Source organism: Dermochelys coriacea, chromosome 11, assembly GCF_009764565.3.
Source record: "Dermochelys coriacea isolate rDerCor1 chromosome 11, rDerCor1.pri.v4, whole genome shotgun sequence".
NCBI lineage: Eukaryota > Metazoa > Chordata > Testudines > Dermochelyidae > Dermochelys > Dermochelys coriacea.
In genome coordinates, this window is record NC_050078.2 from 76,637,635 (window position 1) to 76,656,682 (window position 19,048).

Consider the following 19,048-nt stretch of genomic DNA (forward strand, 5'->3'; position numbering starts at 1 on the left):
TGGACACAAATCTGACATCAGGAATTATAACATTCAAAAACCAGTAGGAGAACACTTCAATCTCCCGTCACTCAATAACAGACCTAAAAATGGAAATTCTCCAACAAAAGAACTTCAAAAACAGACTCCAACGTGAAACTGAAGAACTGGAATTTATTTGCAAACTGGACACCATCACATTAGGCCTGAATAAAGACTGGGAGTGGTTGGGTCATTACAAAACCACTACTGTTACTCACACCTTCTTGTCAACTGTTAAGTTATTTTTCCTCCCTTGGTATCCTACTGTTAATTGAATTGTCTCGTTAGACTGACCTCACACTTAGTAAGGCAACTCCCATCTTTTCATGTATTTATACCTGCTCCTGTATTTTTCACTCCATGCATCTGATGAAGTGGATTCTAGCCCACGAAAGCTTATGCCCAAATAAATTCCTTAGTCTCTAAGGTGCCACAAGGACTCCTTGGTTTTTTTTTTTTTTGGTTTTTTTTTTAAAGACTAAGCAAATTCATTGCAACTACAGTAAAGAACCAAATGATCAGACTGGTAGATGAACACAACTTGTTGAGGAAGAGTCAACATGGTTTTTCTAAATGGAAACCAGGTCTCATTTATTAGAATACTTTAGGGGAGTCAAGAAACATGTGGACAAGGGTGAGCCAGTAGATATAGTTTACTTGAACTTTCAGAAGGTCTTTGACAAGGTCCCTCTCCAAAGGCTCTTAAGCAAATTAGGCAGTCATGGGATAGGAGGGAAGGTCCTCTTGTGGATCAGTAAGTGATTAAAAGGGAGAAAGGGTAGGAATAAATGGTCAGTTTTCACAATGGACAGAGGTAAATAGCAGGATCCCACAGCGATCTGAACTGGGACCAGTGTTGTTCAACATATTCATAAATGATTTGGAAAAAGGAGTTAAGAGTGAGATGGCAAAGTTTGCAGAAGATACCAAATTTACTCAAGATAGTTAAGTCCAAAGCAGACTGTGAAGAGTTACAAAGGCATCTTACAAAACTGGGTGTCTGGGCAACAAAGAAAGGAAGTTGATAAATGCAAATGAAATTCAAAGTTGATAAATGCAAAGTAATGCACATTGGAAAACATAATCCAAACTATACATACAAAATGACTAGGTTTAAATTAGCTGTTACCACTCAAGAAAGAGATCTTTGCGTGATTGTGGATAGTTCTCTGAGAACATTCACTCAACACGCAGCAGCAATCAAAAACACTAACAGAATGTTAGGAACTATTAGGAAAGGTATAGATAAAAGATAGTAAATATCACAATGCCACTGTATAAATCCATAGTACACCAACACCTAGAATATTGTATGCAGTTCTGGTTCCCCATCTCAAAAAAGAAATATTAGAAATGGAAAGGGTACAGAGAAGGGAAATAACAATTATTAAGTATATAGAACAGTTTCCGTATTAGGAGAGAGAAAAATGATGGGGACTGTTCAGGTTGGAAAAGAGATGACTAAAGAGGTCCATGATAGCGGTCTGTAAAATCATGAATGGTGTGGAGAAAGTGAATAAGGAAGTGTTATTTACCCCTAGACATAAACACAAGAGCCAGGAGTCACCCAATTAAATTAATAGGCAGCAGGTCTAAAACAAACCAAGTACAGTAGAATCTCGTTTATCCGACCCTCCATTATCCAGCTCTGTGTATTAACTGCACAACCAGTGTACATAGGTCCAGAAGCGGGTGCTCTGTTCTGTGGGCACTAGATGGTGATGCAGCATCACACTTATCTAGTCTCTGAATTATCCAATTTTTTTAATTATCTGATCTGGCCCTGGTCCCTATTGGATCAGATAAACAGGGTTCCGCTGTACTTCCTCACCCAACACACAGCCAAAACTATAACTCAGTTCAAAAAGCAATTAGATAAGTTGATGGACCATAGGACCATCAATGGCTATGAGCCAAGATGGTCAGGGATGCAACCCCATGCTCTAGGTATCCCTAAACCTGTCACTGCCGGAAGATGGTATGAGATGACGGGATGGATCACTCAATAAATTTCCCTGTTCTGTTCACCACTCTGAAGCATTTGGCACCGACCACTGTAGGAAGACAGGATACTGGTCTGAGCCAGTATGGTCATTCTTATGTTCTTGACACTGTTTATGCTCCCCATCTTTGAGTAAATCACATGCCTGATTGCCTCAGAAATCTCTGTCCCCATAGTTAATTTGCTAAAACAAAACTGGTTAGCAGTGGACCTGCAGCAATCAGGAGTAGACTACTTCCAGACAGTTATAGCAACCCGCTTCTGGACCAACTTCACCCCCTTCTTGCATGGGCAAGCTGCTCATAAAGCTCCAGAAACATCACATTTTGCATATGAAAGTTCTGGAGCCACTGCTGGTCATCCCAGGTCTGCACGACAGTGTGATCCCACCAGTCTGTGGCCCTTCTCCACTGGTGCTGGACTACACAGGGGTCATCAGCAGCTATACCAAGAGTCATGAGCAGCATCAGCCAGCTGACATGTATCCTCCTCCTGCAACAGGAGCCTTCACCAGCTCAGAATCTGCCACCAGCATCTCCCGGATGTTCTGCCCACTGCATGAAACAGGAGTGAAATACAAGCAGGGCAAATACTTCAAATGGGGCCTAACCCAGGTTGCTGGCTCCAGTGGCTGGCAGCTTGCAGACCCAAAACACAGCTTGTCTGGCTGTATTGGCGGGGGAGACAACTTCTGATAAAGTGCTGTGGGAGGGACATTCAAGTGTTTCCGTGGGGCACAAGGAACAAAGGGCTGAAGAGGCTACAGCTGGGAGAGCGCTAGGAAGCCTGGGAGAGGCTGATGTGACCGGGTCTGCGCCATGCACGGTGAGCACGTGAGCGCTGGGTTGAGACTCGGGTCTTGACATTTTCAACCCAGAGTCACCGTTCAGTGTTGACTCTCCAGCACAGGCTTAAACACACTGAGCCTGCAACTCGAGTCCCGCACACGCCGGCTCACACTGAAGTGACTGTTATAGTCTGACAGGGAGACGGTTACACAACTTGTCTCCCTCAGGAACTTGCCTCTTCACAGAAAGTTTATTTTAAAGCTGAACAACATAAATTCCATTTGAAATAGAAATAATTAAAGTCTATATTGAGTGTCTATTGTCCTATACGCTACTTCTCTCAACCCCTTTGGAGTGAGGTTTTACTTCAGCACTGCTTAATCCAAAGGGGCTGAATTACATCAAATACATTTTTGAGTATTAGTCACCATTTCCTATAATACTGATGCAAAAAAAAAAAAAAAAAAAAAAGGAGAAAACCAGTATAATTTGCAGTTTTACAATATAATTCTGGTTATCACATACTCAGTCTCTTAATCTGTAATAATTAACATCATGTTTAATTCCATTATCACTGGTAACAACAAACGTATTCAAAGATTACAAAATCTTATATGTATTATTTTTCTTTCAATCCTCATTTCTTCCAAATGAGCCCCATGTAGTGCTCCGTTCTCCACTAACACAGGTGCCTTCCATTTCCATGAGTTCATTTGTCTATGGGGTATGTCTACACTACAACATAAACCTGGTCTTGAGACCAGGCTCAAGCCTAATCCCCCTTGTATCTACACTGCAATTGTGCTAACCCAGGGCTCAGACCTAGGTCCCTGCAGGGCTGGAGGGCCTAAGCTGGATTTATCCGAGATCCAGGTTCTGGGTCCCATTGCATTGCAGTGTAGATATGGCCCCGCTTAACAGGAGTCCCAGGAGTCCACTGGAAGTATCCCACCTCTCGCACTGAGGATATCTTTCTGGTGGAGGGAACTCCAGTTATTAGGAAGAGACAGGTATTAGTAATGGGCAATTTGATCATCAAAAACATAGATAGCTGGGTTTGCAATGACCAGGAGAACCGTATGGTGACTTACCTGCCTGGTGCAAAGATTGTGGATCTCTCGAGACATCTAGATAGACTTATGTATAGTGCTGGGGAGGAGTTGGTGGTCGTGGTACATGTAGGTACCAGTGACATGGGAAGGATAGGAGAGAGGTCCTGGAGGCCAAATTTAGGCTACTAGGCAAGAGATTGAAGTCCAGGACCTCTATGGTAGCCTTCTCTGAAATGCTTCCAGTTCCATGCGCAGGACCAGTTAGACAGCAGAACTGCAGGCTCTCAATGTGTGGATGAGATGATGGTGTAGGGAGGAGGGGTTTAGATTTATTAGGAACTACGGAAACTTTTGGGAAAGGGGGAGCCTATACAAGATGGGCTTCACCTAACCCAAAATGGAACCAGATTGCTGGCACTTAACATTAAAAAGGTCGTAGAACAGTTTTTAAATCAAGGGCAGGGGGAAAGCTGACAGGTGCGGAGGAGCACATGGTTCGGACAGAGGCATCCCTTAGCGGAGGATCTATTAATGGAGATTCTCTATATCCTAGTAAGGAGGAGAGGATGGAAGATAAAATACAGGTAGGATCTGATGAGAAAGTCAAATGAAAAAAAGTCCCATTCAATTACATCATGTAATGGCAGACAGCTGAAAAGTGACAAGTTTTTAAAGTGCTTATATACCAATGCTCGGAGTCTGAATAATAAGATGGGTGAACTAGAGTGCCTTGTATTAAATGAGGATACTGATATAATAGGCATCACAGAAACTTGGTGGAATGAGGAAAATCAACTGGACATAGTAATACCAGGGTACAAAGTATATCAGAAGGACAGACCAGGTCCTGCTGATGGGAGAGTGGCTTATATGTGAAAGGCATAGAATCAAATGAAATAAAAATCTTAAATGAACCAAACTGTATCATACAACCTCTCTGGACAGTAATTCCATGCTCTAATAATAAGAATATAGCGGTAGGGATATATTACTGATCACCTGATCAGGATAGTGATAGTGGCTGTGAAATGCTCAGGGAGATGAGAGAGGCTATAAAAATAAAAAACTCAATAATAATGGGGGATTTTAACTATCACCATATTGACTGGGTATGTGTCACCTCAGGACAGGATGCAGGACGGGATAATGTTTCTTAGTACCTTAGATGACTGCTTCTTGGAGCAGCTGGTCCTGGAACCTACAAGAGGAGATACAATTCTTGATTTAGTCCTAAGTGGAGCACAGGATCTGGTCCAAGAGGGGAATATAGCTAGACCGCTTGGTAATAGTGATCATAATATAAGTAAAACACCACAGCAGCCCAGCACTGTAGCATTTAATTTCAGAAAGGGGAACTACACAAAAATGAGAAAGTTAGTTAAACAGAAATTAAAAGGTACAACGCAAAAAGTGAAATGCCTGCAAGCTGCATGGAAACTTTTTAAAGACACCATAATAGAGGCTCAACTGAAATGTATACCCCAAATTAAAAAACATAGTAAGAGAACCAAAGAAGTGCCACTGTGGCTAAACAGCAAAGTAAAAGAAACAGTGAGAGGCAAAAAGGCATCCTTTAAAAAATGGAAGTTAAATCCTAGTGAGGAAAATAGAAAGGAGCATAAACTCTGGCAAATGAAGTGTAAACATTAGGGCTGTCAAGCGATTAAAAAAATTAATCACATGATTAACAAAATTAATCATGATTAATCTCACAGTTAAACATTAACAGAATACCATTTATTTAAATATTTTGGATGTTTTCTATATTTTCAAATATATTGATTTCAGTTACAACACAGAATACAAAGTGTACAGTGGTCATTTTTTATTTATTTTTGATTACAAATATTTGCACTGTAAAAAAAACAAAAGAAAAAGTATTTTTCAGTTCACCTAATACGAATACTGTAGTGAAATCACTATCATGAAAGTTGAACTTACAAATGTAGAATTACGTTAAAAAAAAACTGCATTCAAAAATAAAACGTAAAATTGTAGAGGCTGCAAGTCCACTCAGTCCTACTTCTTGTTCAGCTAGTCGCTCAAACGAACAAGTTTGTTTGTTTATGTTTGCAGGAGATAATGCTACCCGCTTCTTATTTAAAATGTCACCTAAAAGTGAGAACAGGTGTTCGCATGGCACTATTGTAGCCGGCATCGCAATACAAGCTTAGCAAAAACTAAAATTCAAGAAGCTTTTATGATGCACTTAAATACAATAGCTTCTTAGTGTTGTGCTATCCCTGGTTACTACAATATAGATGGAATTAGGAAAGAGAAAGTCTGTAACTTCTATAGTGTTAGCCAATATTAATAATATATACACTGCCACAAATAAAAGAAATTACTGTTGTACCAAATGGTCATTGGTCCCAAAATCCTCAGTAAGTCAGAGGTACATTCTGTCAAACAAAGATAATATCTAATTGTGAGACCAAACCATCTTCAGGAAAGAAAAAAACTCACAACACAGAGGGCTTTAAAACACCTTTAGTTTCATATAAAATGAATTTCAAGAGCTGGTTATATCTGATAAATCAAAACAGATTCTCCCATTGCATTCTCCTCTGGTCCATTCAAACTTTCTTCACTCTGTGCCACCTCATTATTAACGTCATGTTCTGTACAAAAGATTTAAGCTTCATCACAAGGGGGAAAAGCAGCCAACTTTCCCATCTGCAAACTATCCCAACTCAGCAGGAAAAAGCCCAGAAGCAGCTTTGCCAATAGATGGAAGCACAGATGAAAGCACAGAATGATTACTCCGTGTTTGGGATCCATTCAAATCCCCCTTCTAGGTCTGTGATTCTTTCATCTCTAGCCCCAGTGAGTCGGATTTAGGTTCAAAGTGTGATACCTAAGCACAGAGAGCGCTCAGAACATGGCATCATATAAAACACTGGGAGGTGCAGGGGTAAAACGTGGGGAGGATAAATGCTATTGTGCCTTACACAGAAGCTAATGCTGCTGGGGTGAGGGGACTGTGACAGTGATAGGGAAGGAGGGAATCCCTTTGACTCACCCCATCTCCTTCAGGTGTCACAGAGGCTGAAATGACATTTCACCCCCCTCCTGCTCCTGCTCTTTGTTCTATTTCAATCTATTTTAAGTGAGGAAAATTGTAGAAAAAATACTTCTGTCAGCACAACCCTGAGCAAGGTGAGAACAACTGGAATTGAGACAATCTGTCCTCAAGGGAGAACACGGTGACTATCAATCACTTTGTAATGGGGGAATAGTATCAACGTGATCCTCGGGGTTTATCTAAACTAGGAAGAATGATGGAGGTGAGTTCGGGTCAAGGGGAAAACTAACCCCAGCCACTCTACTTGGGTTATGACTGCACTGCAAATGTACTTTTGTTGTTACAAGAAGATAGCTAAACTGAGCAGCTACCTCCATGTACAATCCCAGTGGAGACAAGGCACAGGTAACTTTTACCTCAGTGTAGATAATCTAGGTCAACCCCATCTCCCCCACCTGGAGCTGATGGATATTTCTGGAAGGAGGAGGACACTCCCAAAGACAACGGAGTTAATATAAAGGATCAGGAAAATCACCCCAAAGAAAGGGGAGGTGCAAAATAGAAGCAGGCAACTCACATGGAGCTGAGATACCACACTGAAGAAAACTTGTGCAAACTTTGTGGTAATTCGTTAATCTATTTTATAAAAATCCTTTGACCAGCCCTAATCAAGACATTTATGGCGTTACTCGCCTATGTGGATTCTCTTATGTTTCATAAAAGTTGAGCTCTGACTAAAACTCTTCCCACACTCAGGGCACGTGAAGGGTCTCTCTCCTGTGTGGATTCTCTGATGCGTGATGAGGGTTGAGCTCTGACTAAAGCTTTTCCCGCACTCAGAGCATGTGTAGGGTGTTTCTCCTGTGTGGACTCTCTGATGTGTGATCAGGTTTGAGTTCCGATTGAAGCTTTTCCCACACTCAGAGCACGTGTAGGGTTTCTCTCCCGTGTGGATTCTCCAATGTGTGATGAGGTGAGAGCTCCGGTTGAAGCTTTTCCCGCACTCAGGGCATGTGTAGTTTGTCACTCCTCTATGGATTCGCTGATGACTAATAAGGGCTGAGCTCCGACGGAAGCTTTTCCCACACTCAGAGCATGAGGAGAGTGTCTTCCCTACATGGATTCTCTGATGTGTGATGAGGTTTGAGCTTCGACAGAAGCTTTTCCCACACTCAGAGCATGTGTAGGGTCGCTCTCCTGTGTGGATTCGCCGATGTGTGATAAGGTGTGAGCTCTGGCTGAAGCTTTTCCCGCACTCAAGGCAGGTGTAGGGCGTCTCTCCAGTGTGGATTCTCCGATGTGTGATCAGGTTTGAGCTGTGGTTGAAGCTTTTCCCACACTCAGGGCATGTGTAGGGTTTCTCTCCTGTGTGGATTATCCAATGCCTAATAAGGTCTGAGCTCTCACTGAAGCTTTTCCTGCACTCAGAGCACGAGTAGGGTGTCTCACCCGTGTGGATTCTCTGATGTGTGATAAGGGCTGAACTTCGACAGAAACTTCTCCCACACTCAGAGCACGTATAGGGTGTCTCTCCTGTGTGGATTCTCCGATGTTTGATGAGGTTTGAACTGTGATTGAAGCTTTTCCCACATTCAGGGCATGTGAAGGGCGTCTCTCCAGTGTGGATTCTCTGATGTGTGATAAGGGCTGAGCCGTGACTGAAGCTTTTCCCACATTCAGGGCATGTGTACGGCCTCTCTCCAGTGTGAACTCTGTGATGTGTGATAAGCGTTGAGCTCTGACTAAAGCTTTTCCCACATTCAGAGCATGTGTAAGGTCTCTTTCCTGTATTAATTCTTTCACGTTGAATAAGGTCTGAGCCACTATGGAAGCTTTTCTCTGGCCTATGCTGATTCTCACAGGCTTTTGCCTCTGCACAACTCCAAGAAACTTTCCCTTTGGTTCTTCCTGCTAATGTCCCATGTGGTTCAACTTGTTCAGCATCTTCCTGCTGGGGATACTCCTTGTTCTCACTCACCATGCCATCACCTGGAAGGACAGAGAGAGAATCCAGACATAGGTCACTCCCTGTGCTGCGGAGAAAGAAAACCTCAGAGAGAGGAATGGGAAAAGGTGGGAACAAGCTCAAACAAGTGCTGGAGAGATCAAACAAAACAGAATTTAATTTCCACCATTCTTCCCTCCCCCACACTCCCCTCAAGCCCTTCCCTAGAGGACAGAGAGAAGAGGGTCAATTCTCGGTCCACAGCCCATTCAGGAAGAAGGAATATTAAGGAGGGAGCTACAGCCTTATGTCAGTCAGGAGAGGCGGGAAGTCATGAGTGCCATCTGCCATGAGGATACCACACCTGCTGGGAACAATTCTGAATTTGGAGAAGTCGCAAGATCTTTAGGGAATCCCTAATGTTTCTTTCATTCATGGACAGTTTCTGAGTTGGTTTAATGGATGCCTCACCTGTCTGGGCACCTTTTTGGAGCTCTTTTTCCTCAGAGCCCTGGAGATCTGGGACCCACGGCTCTTCCCCTCGTTCCAGCCAGGAGATCACATCAGGTTTGGAAACTGGAAACCCTGTGTAAGAGAACAAAAACGAGAGATCAGCTGAATTTGTGGGATACTTGTCACAAAGAACATTCCATGGTTTTACTCTCCACTCATTTTTAAGCATCCCGAGGCCAGCTTCCTGGAATCCAAGCAGCAGGACAGTTACTATAATCAATCAGGTTTATTACAGTAATACCTAAGGGCGAATAAAAAATGAGTCCCATTGTTCTAGGCACTGTATAAACAGAGTATTAGATTGTCCATGCCCTGAGGAACTTACAATCTATATCAGGGGTCTCAAACATGCGGCCCATGGGCCACATGGATTATTTTCTGCAGCCCGCCAGCTCCCCACGGTCCCCCTGCCCCCTCCCAGCATTTACCTAGAGCGGCCCTGGCCCGGCGCACACCGGGGGCAGGGTAGGCTCCCTGCTTGCCTGCCCTGCCTCCGCGCCGCTCTGGGAAGCGGCCGGGATCTGGGGGCGGGGGGCACAGGGGTGTGTGTGTTGCCTTGGCCGCTCCTCCAGGTACCTCCCTCGAAGCTCCCATTGGCCGGGAAATGTGGGAAGGGATTGGAATGGGGACAGGGAAGGGGTGGGAAGAGGCGGGGAAGGGGTGGGGCTTAACAGAAGGAGTGGAGTGGGGGCAGGGCAGCAGGGGGGTAGTCAGTTGTGCGGCCCTCGGGCCAACATACTAGCCCTCATGTGGCACTCATGGTCATTTGAATTTGAGACCCCTGATCTCTATAGACAAGACACACACCAGGTGGGGGAAGGGTTAGAATACATGAGCAGAGTGAACAATGTAATGGCAGACAGATATGATGAACACAAGCATAACTTGATACTATTGTATTTAACTGTGATGGGGTACACAATTCCCACAGTGGGCCTGATGGGGTTAAAGGACATTACTGGGCACAAGTAGCCCTGCCCCCCACAGCTTGCGAAGCATGCCTCAGGTGGAGGAGCTGGTTAAAGGGAAATGGGGGGGCTGAAGGGAAAACAGGTCTTTTTTCTGAAAAGCCACTTGCAAGGTTGGAGCTGGGATGGAAGCATGATGTTGGTGAGGCCCACAGGCAGTGCCGTCTCCAAACCCCGGCCCTACTTTTCTCACAACCAGCAGACCCCACGGGGCTCTGCTCTTTTGAACTCTGGGCGGGAGCTTGAGTGGGAGATTGGTCCTGCTTTGAGTAGGGGGTTGGACTAGATGACCTCCTGAGGTCTCTTCCAACCCTGATCTTCTATGATTCTATGAGACACCAACTAGAGACCTTGGAAGAGGCTTTTGCCATGGTGGAGAACTAGCTGATGTCCCTTGGGTCCATAGCTGAAATGCCAAAAGCTAATCTGGTGCAGCCCTGGGGCCCCAAGTACCACTGACCCCCACCTCACTGAGGCTATCCAGGGGGATTTGGGTACTGAATCCTGGTAGAGGGGGATAAAAAGGCCTATAGAGGAGCCTGGAAGCCCACCCTCAGCTAGCCAGGAGCCATTTAGGTCAAACAGAGCAGCATCATTAGATGGGACCATCCCACTCAGGAGAATTAATGGCAAAACCTCTTTTTCCCATGGGGGCTAGTTGCATGTGAGCAGCCAGGCCATTTCAGATGGGACTGCCCATTCATGGACTATAATTATGGGTAGGCCTGGAGAACAGATAACTGGGCTCAGAAAAGGGGCCCAGGGAAAACATTAGTCCCCTTGCTAGTGAATGGAGTAAAAGTTCAAGAACTGATAGACTCTGGCTGCAGCCAGACTTTAGTCAGGGAGTGGTTGGTGGGGTCGGGAGGAGAATCTAGATGCATGATCTACCTCCAGTGTATCCATGGGGACATGCACCAGTCTAATCAGACAGGGTTGTAATTCACTGTGCAAGACCACACCAAGCCAGTTCAGGCCAGAGTGGCCAAAGACCTGGCCTATCTGGTCATACTTCGGCATAACTGGAAGTTTTTCAGGGAGGACGTCTATGGATGGCCTAGAGCATCTGTAGAGGGGCTAGAGCCTGGAATGGAAGAACCAGGAGGACAGTAGATGGCCATGGTGGCCAAGAGGAGGTGCCATGAGGAGACAGCTCCACTGGAGACCAAAGATCCAGGAGAAGGACCACCCTTATTGGAAAATGACTTTTCACCTGAACTTAACTGAAGCAGTAGGGGCTTGCTACCACCTCTCAACCTGGAGCTGCTGTCTAGCACATAAACATTGTGGGAGAGCAAAGAAGGGACCCAACCCTGAGTCAGGTTTATGAACGTCTCACCCATGTGGATGACAAAGTGTTAGACGCTCAGCAGATGAAATAGTGGCCCTATTTTGAACTGCTAGAGGAGAGATCATATCGGGTGATGAAGCATGCCGAGACAGAGCTGGTCAAATGCAGCTTCGGTACCCATGAATTTCCAAAGGGGAGGTGCTTTAATGGGCCCATGCAGTGCTATGCCGGGGCACTTGGGGACAGAGAAGACACTCAACAGAGCGACCATGGAGTTCTATTGGCCAGGCATCGACCCCAGAGGTACGAGCCTATTGTGCCTCCTGCCCCAGGTGCCAGTGGGTGAGCCAGAAAAAGATATGAAAGGCCCCCCCCAGTACTACTCCCCAGTGCAGGGGTCCCTCTGACTGGCAGGAGCTGGGATTGGGGGACAGGGGAAGGATCACTGGATGATGGACACAACAGGGCAATTTCCTAGGAAGCATCTGGCATTGGGCCCTGAGGGAAGACAGGATACTGGGCTAGATGGACCATTGGTCTGATCCAGTATGGCCATTCTTATGTTCTTATAGATAGGTGTCAAACTGGTGGGCCGGATGAAAATGTCTGCAGCCAGGTACAAATATACATTGGTGATCCTGGATTGTACTACCAGAGACCCTGGGGCAATTCCCCTCTGGTCAGAAATGGCAGTTGTCATTGCCAATAAGCTCATAAAAGTAGTTGCCTGAATAGGGATCTGCAAGGAATTATTGAAAGAGCAAGTGACAAATGTCACCTCACAGTTAGTGAACGAATTTTGCGACTTGATACGGGTCAAGTCCTGGAAGACAACAGTGTGGTGGAACAGTTTAACAAACCATTAAAGAGTTGTGATAGTTCAATCCACTGACTTGTGACCACCCAACCTGTCCTGCTCACCACCTGAGAGGTTCCCCAGGGATACACAGGTTTCTCCCTATTTGAATTACTGCATAGGAGGCAGTCATGGGGAATCCTGGATCTCCTCCGTGAGATGTGGGAAGGGCAGAACTCCAGAACAACAAGTTACACAGTCAAGAAAGAAATTGAAGACCCTAGCAGCACTTGTGAGGGAAAACCTGCAAATGGCACAACACAACGAGGAGCAGGCCAACAGAAAGGCCTGTCTCAGAGCTCCAACTTGGAGACCGAGCAATACTTCTACTGCTGACAGTGAAATCCAAGCTTCTGGCCCGATGGCAAGGCCCTGCCAAGGTAGTAAAACAGGTGAGGGAGATTGATTCTGAGGTCCAGTAACCCAGAGGAAAAGATGAAGTGAGCTGTAGCTCACGAAAGCTTATGCTCTAATAAATTTGTTAGTCTCTAAGGTGCCACAAGTACTCCTTTTCTTTTTGCGAATACAGACTAACACGGCTGCTACTCTGAAACCTGTCAAGTATATCACGTCAACCTTCCCAAGGCTTGAAAGGGACAAGAGGGCCTCCTCGTCATCCCATACCCTCCCGACCTGAAACTCGGCCCTCAGGCCCCCACACCCAAGATCAGACCCCAGTGCTGGTAGGGAAGAACCTGCAGCCCAGCCAAGAGCAGCGAGGAAATGGGGTTGAGTGAACAGGCTGGAGGGAAGCCAGGTCCTTCTCCTGAAACGCCACATGGAAAATTGAACCTGGGAGGAAACCAAGATGAGTCCCATCTGCACTGCCGTCACCAAACCCTGCCCTTTCCTGAGAACCGGCGGGCCCTGCAAGGCTCTGCTCATCTGAACTATGTTCAGGCCCAGATTGTTTGGACTCTAGGGGACCATGTCCTGAGCTGAAAGAGAGAGGTAGGAAGTAGCTCAGAGTGGCAGACTCCCATCCTCTGCATGGAGGAGTCAGCTGCTGTTTATTCTCCCAGGGTCCTGGGCTGGGACCGAGTACAGAGGGAGGGCTTAGGCCCCCCTACCATGCCCTGCTTGAGAGCTAAACCGAAGACAGGCCAAAGCTGTGATGCCTGTGGCCTAAAGGCAGTGGTAGGCATCTCTATATCCATCCCACTTTGGGGCAAAAGATGGGAAACCAGATAAGCTAACCATTAAGCCACCTACCCTCCCTGAACAAACTTTTAATATTATGAATTTTACCTGCATATTTGAACTAACCCTTGAAAGCATGAAAACGTCACTGAGTATTACGCTGAGCTAGGACAGATTATATCAGCTCATAGAGTATTCACACACCTTTGTATCAATGTGTCATGTAGTTGTGTGTTCCTGGCTCTCTGGGGGTGGGTGGGGAATGGGTTTCCTGTGGAAGTTGCTATCAGCAGGGGGTCATTAATGCCAAATTCCAAGGCTGATTATGCAGATATCCAGAGTTTGAGGTTCTGTCCCCCTTCGGTAAGAGCACTGACTGGTGTTACCTGTTTCAGGAGACTGGGGAACAAAGACAGATTTAGGGGCATAAAACGCTGTTTGAACTGACTGAGGGGGTGTCCTTGAGTACATCTACACTGCAGAAATGAAACCTGACAGGGAGCCTGAGCCCGGGTCTGCAGACTCAGGCTCGCAGGGCTCACATTACAGCACTAAAAACAGCCGTGTACCTTCCTGCTCAGGCTGGAGCTCAGGATCTGAATCCTGGGGCGGTGCGTAGGTCTCAGAGCCTGAGCTTCAGCCACAGCTGGAACATCAGTATGGCTACTTTTAGCGCCGCATCATGAACCCCTTGAGCCCGAGTCTGTAGACCCAAGAGGCTTCCTGCCACGTGTTATTTTGCCGCGTAGACATACCCACTGTCTTTCTGGATCCTCTTTAACGACCCATTCATACCAACCCAGCCACTTCATGTCTCCTCCTATGCTATTTGAGCAGTTTTTTAACCCTTTTGCACCCCCTGGCTAGTAATCCCTAGGCAAGTAGGTCACTGCTGTGCATATCATTCATAAACATTATACGGAAAATTCTCACTTCATTACGTCTCTTCCTCCTTTCAGACAGGACTGAGCAGGGTCACTTTAACTGATGACCTCAAGAATCCCAGAATTCTGGGGTTGTGGGGTTGTGTCCCTGACCATCTTCGTTAACAGCCATTGATGGACTTATCCTACATAAGCTTATCTAATTCTCTTCTGAACAGCACTGATCCCAGTACAAATTCCTGAAGGACCCCGCTATTTGCCTCTGTCCACTATGAACACTGACCATTTATTCCTACCCTTTCTTTCCTACCTTTTAACCAGTTACTTATCCATGAGAGGACTTTCCCTCTTATCCCATGACTGCATTGCTTAAGAACCTTTGGTGAGGGATCTTTCAGAAAGCCTAAGTACACCAAATCCACTGGCTCACTCTTGTCCAAATGTTTGTGGAATCCTCAAATAATTCTAATAGATTAGTGAGGCATGATTTCCCTTTACAAAAGTAGTGTTGACTCTTTCCCAACAAGTCATTTTAATTTTTGTATTTGATAATTCTGTTCTTTCCTACAGTTTCAACCAATTTGCCGGATACTGAAGTTAGGCTTACCAGCCTGTAATTGGCAGGGTTGCCTCTCGAGGCTTTTAAAAAAAAAAAAATATCAGCATCACATTACCTACATGAAAGTCATTTGGTACAGAGGCTGATTTAAGCAATTGTGGTGTGGTATTCACCCGACACTAGCCTAGAAGGGGTTAGTGAGGCTGAGATGGGGCCAATTCACCCGATAGGCCACAGCTGAGGGGAACTGAATGGCCCAAGTCAGAGGTGGCCAACCGGCAGCTCCTGCCAGGACCCAACTCTGGGGAAAAAAAAAAGGTGGGTGCTCAGCACCCTCTGGCAGCCCTCCGCCCCTCCCCCAGCAGCTCCCGCCTGCTGGCGCCACACCCCCATCAGTGCCTGCCCGTCTGTCGCGATCAGCTGTTTTGCAGCATTGTGGCTTTGGGAGGGAGGGGGAGGGGGAGGAGCGAGGAGCACCCAGCCCCTCTCCCTCCCCCAGTGCCTCCCGCCGTGATCAGCTGTTTTGCGGCATTGAGGTGGCTCTGGGGAGGGGCGAAGGGAGGGGGGCTGTGTGCCACGTCCTCGCTCCTCCCCCTCCTCCCCAGAGCCGCCACAAGGCCGCAAAACAGCTGATAGCGGCAGGTGAGAGCTCCTGGGGGAGGGTGGAGCAAGGACCCAGTGCACAGCCTCCCCCGTCCCTCGCCACCTCCTCTGTCCCCTTGCCTGCTGCCCATGTTTCACACCAGGAGGCTCTGGGAGGGAGATGGGGAGGAGCAAGGATACAGCTCACTGAGAAAGGGGGCACGAAGAGACGGGGCAGAGGTGGGGCAGGGGCATAGTGGGGGTGGGGACTTGGTGAAAGGGGTGGAGTGGGAGGCGGGGCCTGCAGAGAGCCAGGTGTCCAGCAACCCCTGGCTGGAGCCTGTGTCTCCTTCAGTAAAGTACACAAGTGACTACTAGCTGCTGTGGAAATTTTTAATCAAAATTTTTCCGACACCATCTAACAATGGAAGACAAGTGCAAACGGAAAAGAAAATACAGAGATGAAAATCGAGGCTTCCAACAGGAGTGGGAGCATAAGTACTTTTTTGTTGAACGTAATGGTAAGGCTATGTGTCTTCTTTGCCAGACGTGTGTCTCTCAGTTCAGATCTTCAGATTTGCCGCATCATTTCGCTTCTAGCCATGCACATAAGGATCAAGAATTCCCAGAAGGTTCTGAACTCCGCACTTTAAAACTGAAAGCTTTGAAAAAAAAAAAAAACAAAAAAAAAAAACCACAGATGTAGAAGACCAGTTCCTCACCTGATTTGCCAGCCAATCGCAGACTAACATTAGCCTCCTATTATGTGGCCTGGCACATAGCCCATGAAAAGAAGCCCTACTCTGAAGGCGAGTTTATAAAAATGTGCCACACTGATGTGATTTCAATCCTATCACCAGAGAATGAGAATCTACAGAAGAAAATTTCTGGCTTGCAGCTTTCACGCCACACAGTAGAATGCAGAATCTCCGACCTGAACAGTGACATTGAATCGCACTGCACTTGAAACTTCAGCAGTGAGAGTATTTGAGCATCGCTTTGGATGAGTCGTGTGATGTACAGGATAAACCTCAATTATCTGTATTTGTCCACACTGTGTCTGACAACTGTGTTGTAAGGGAAGAACTCCTCGATATCATGCCACTAAGGACAGAACTTGTGGACAAGGTATAAAGGAGGCACTGATGTTGTTAGTTGCGAAACACTACTTCCCTTTACAGAAGTTCACTGCCATGCAACAGACGGAGCTCTGTCCATGTGGGGATCTGTGAATGGATTAGTAGGGCTTTGTAAGTCTGATGAGAGCCTTCCTGAATTGTGGAAGTTTCACTATTATTCATTGGAGCAACTGGTATCTAAAAATCTTAAATTTGATCACGTCATGAAACCTGTCTTGCACATTGTGAATTTCATTCACTCAAATGCACTCAATCACAGACAATTTCAAAATCTAATCGAAGAACTGGATGAAGATGACTTGCCTGATGATTTGCCATTTCACTGCGCAGTTTGATGGCTCCCGAGAGGTAAAGTTATTTCTTGTTTTTTCGAGCTCCTGGAACCAGTAAAATTGTTTATAGAGGAGAAGCAAAGAATACACCCTGAGCTTACAGATCCTGGGTGGGTTCTAGACTTGGCATTTCTTGCAGACATGCTGCTGCATTTGGATAAACTAAACGTGGACTTACAAGGAAAATTCCGGTTGCTGTCTGATCTACTGCAAAGTGTATTTGCGTTCATGAACAAACTGCAGTTGTTTCACAGACAAATGCTTGAGGGAGAGCTGACACACTTTCCCTCAATGTCACAACTTCCAGACAGATCAAAAGATGATGCAGTAGAACCCCTAAAAATGGAGCACAACTAGATATGTGAACATGATTAAAGATCTTAAGAACAGTTTTGAGGAAAGATTCCAAAATTTGCAGCAGAAAAATCAGATTTCTGATTGACCCTTTTAGTGCTGCAGCCGTTTGTATGAAGCCCCCTTTAGTTACTGACGAAGCAACATCCCAGATGGAAATAATAGAACTTTTGGAAGATGACAGATTGAAATCTGTTCAGAAGATTGAGGGGACCCGTACTTTCTGGAAATCTGTACCAAAGGATAAATACCCCAACATCAGAGGTGCAGCCCTAAAATTGATCTTGATGTTTGCCTCAACCTATCTTTGAGAGCCTGTTTTCTCAACACTCAAACATGTGAAATCCAAGCACCGATCCATTTTGACAGACAGTCACTTAAGAGAACTGCTGCGTGAGCACAACTGAACACAAACCAAATTTCAAGGGAATTGTTGAAAGCAAAGATTGCCAGAAGTCCCACTAAGTAAAACGTTAAGACAAGTTGTTGTTATTGTCATTAACTATACATTATAAATGCATAATAAATATACATCATCAAATTATATAATGATTGTGTGTGCTATATATATACACATACATACATATACACACACACACACACACACACACACACACACACACACACAAGCATTACATAATACTGTGGCTCCTTGGCAATGTACATTGGTAAATTCTGGCTCCTTCTCAGGCTCAGGTTGGCCACCCCTGGCCTAAGTAAACTCTTGAATGATGGAGCCAGCTCAGAAGGAACAGGAGAGGCTAGGATAAAGCCAGGAAGGTGGCAGCAAAAAGGGATTGCTGTGAGGAAGCATGCAGCCATTTTCTGTACATTAGAGAGGGAAGCAAGGAAATCCTAGGGGGAGAGGGTATAGCAAAGGCTCAAGGAGATGGCAGCAAGGTTTAAGATGGTGCAGACTTTGCCTGCTAATTATAAGGTCCCTGAGCTGGACCACAAAGTAGGGGGTGAGCCCAGGATCCCCTACGAGCCACTGGGGAAGTGGCGCTGACCAGGCAGTGGATGGGAAGACAGCCAAAGACATTGTGCGTGGAGAGACTTTGATACCTGGCAAAACATACAGTGACCTGGCTAGAAAGCCAATCCCCCCCCCCACACACACACACAGAGAGAGCGAGAGCGCGCGTGCGCCTGGACTCCCAGAGAGTGGGACAGAAAAGCAGCAGGGTGTCCAATGAGCTGCAGAAGTAGGTGTCTCCTTTTATACAACTCTCTTTTGTCAGGCCCTACTAGCCTTGGTTCTCTCTCTCTCTCTTGCTTCTCCCCCCTTGCACTTCCTCCCTGTGCTCTTCTATCCAATCTCCTTGTTACTGGGTTAATTAGCTCATTAGCTTCACTGCCCCAGTCTGATCTGGCAATCAGGAGCTCCTCTCTTAATCAGGCCCTGCCCAGGGCCTAATGGGTTAAACAATGACTACAGCGCGGGTTCAGCTGCTGATTCCCAGCACTCTGTCACAAACTCCAAGAAAAGACTCTGAACAGGGAATCATCAGGCCTGAGCTAAAAATCAGTGAACCGCCCGGATTATGAAGAGACAAAGCCTGGGACTCTGTAAGAGAAGAACGGCCACAAGGTGTTA

General features: G+C 46.0%; 1 protein-coding gene across 1 annotated transcript in view; it reads right to left on the minus strand.

The window, feature by feature from the left end:
* LOC119863660 (zinc finger protein 271-like) overlaps window positions 1–19,048 on the minus strand; it is a 79,964-nt gene that overhangs the window by 37,969 nt on the left and 22,947 nt on the right. Inside the window, exons 5-6 of the mRNA XM_043505792.1 lie at window positions 9,305–9,418; window positions 7,586–8,877 (exon numbers count right to left, since the gene is read on the minus strand). Coding sequence (XP_043361727.1) covers window positions 7,586–8,877; window positions 9,305–9,418 — 1,406 coding nt within the window. The remainder of the gene's footprint in view (window positions 1–7,585; window positions 8,878–9,304; window positions 9,419–19,048) is intronic.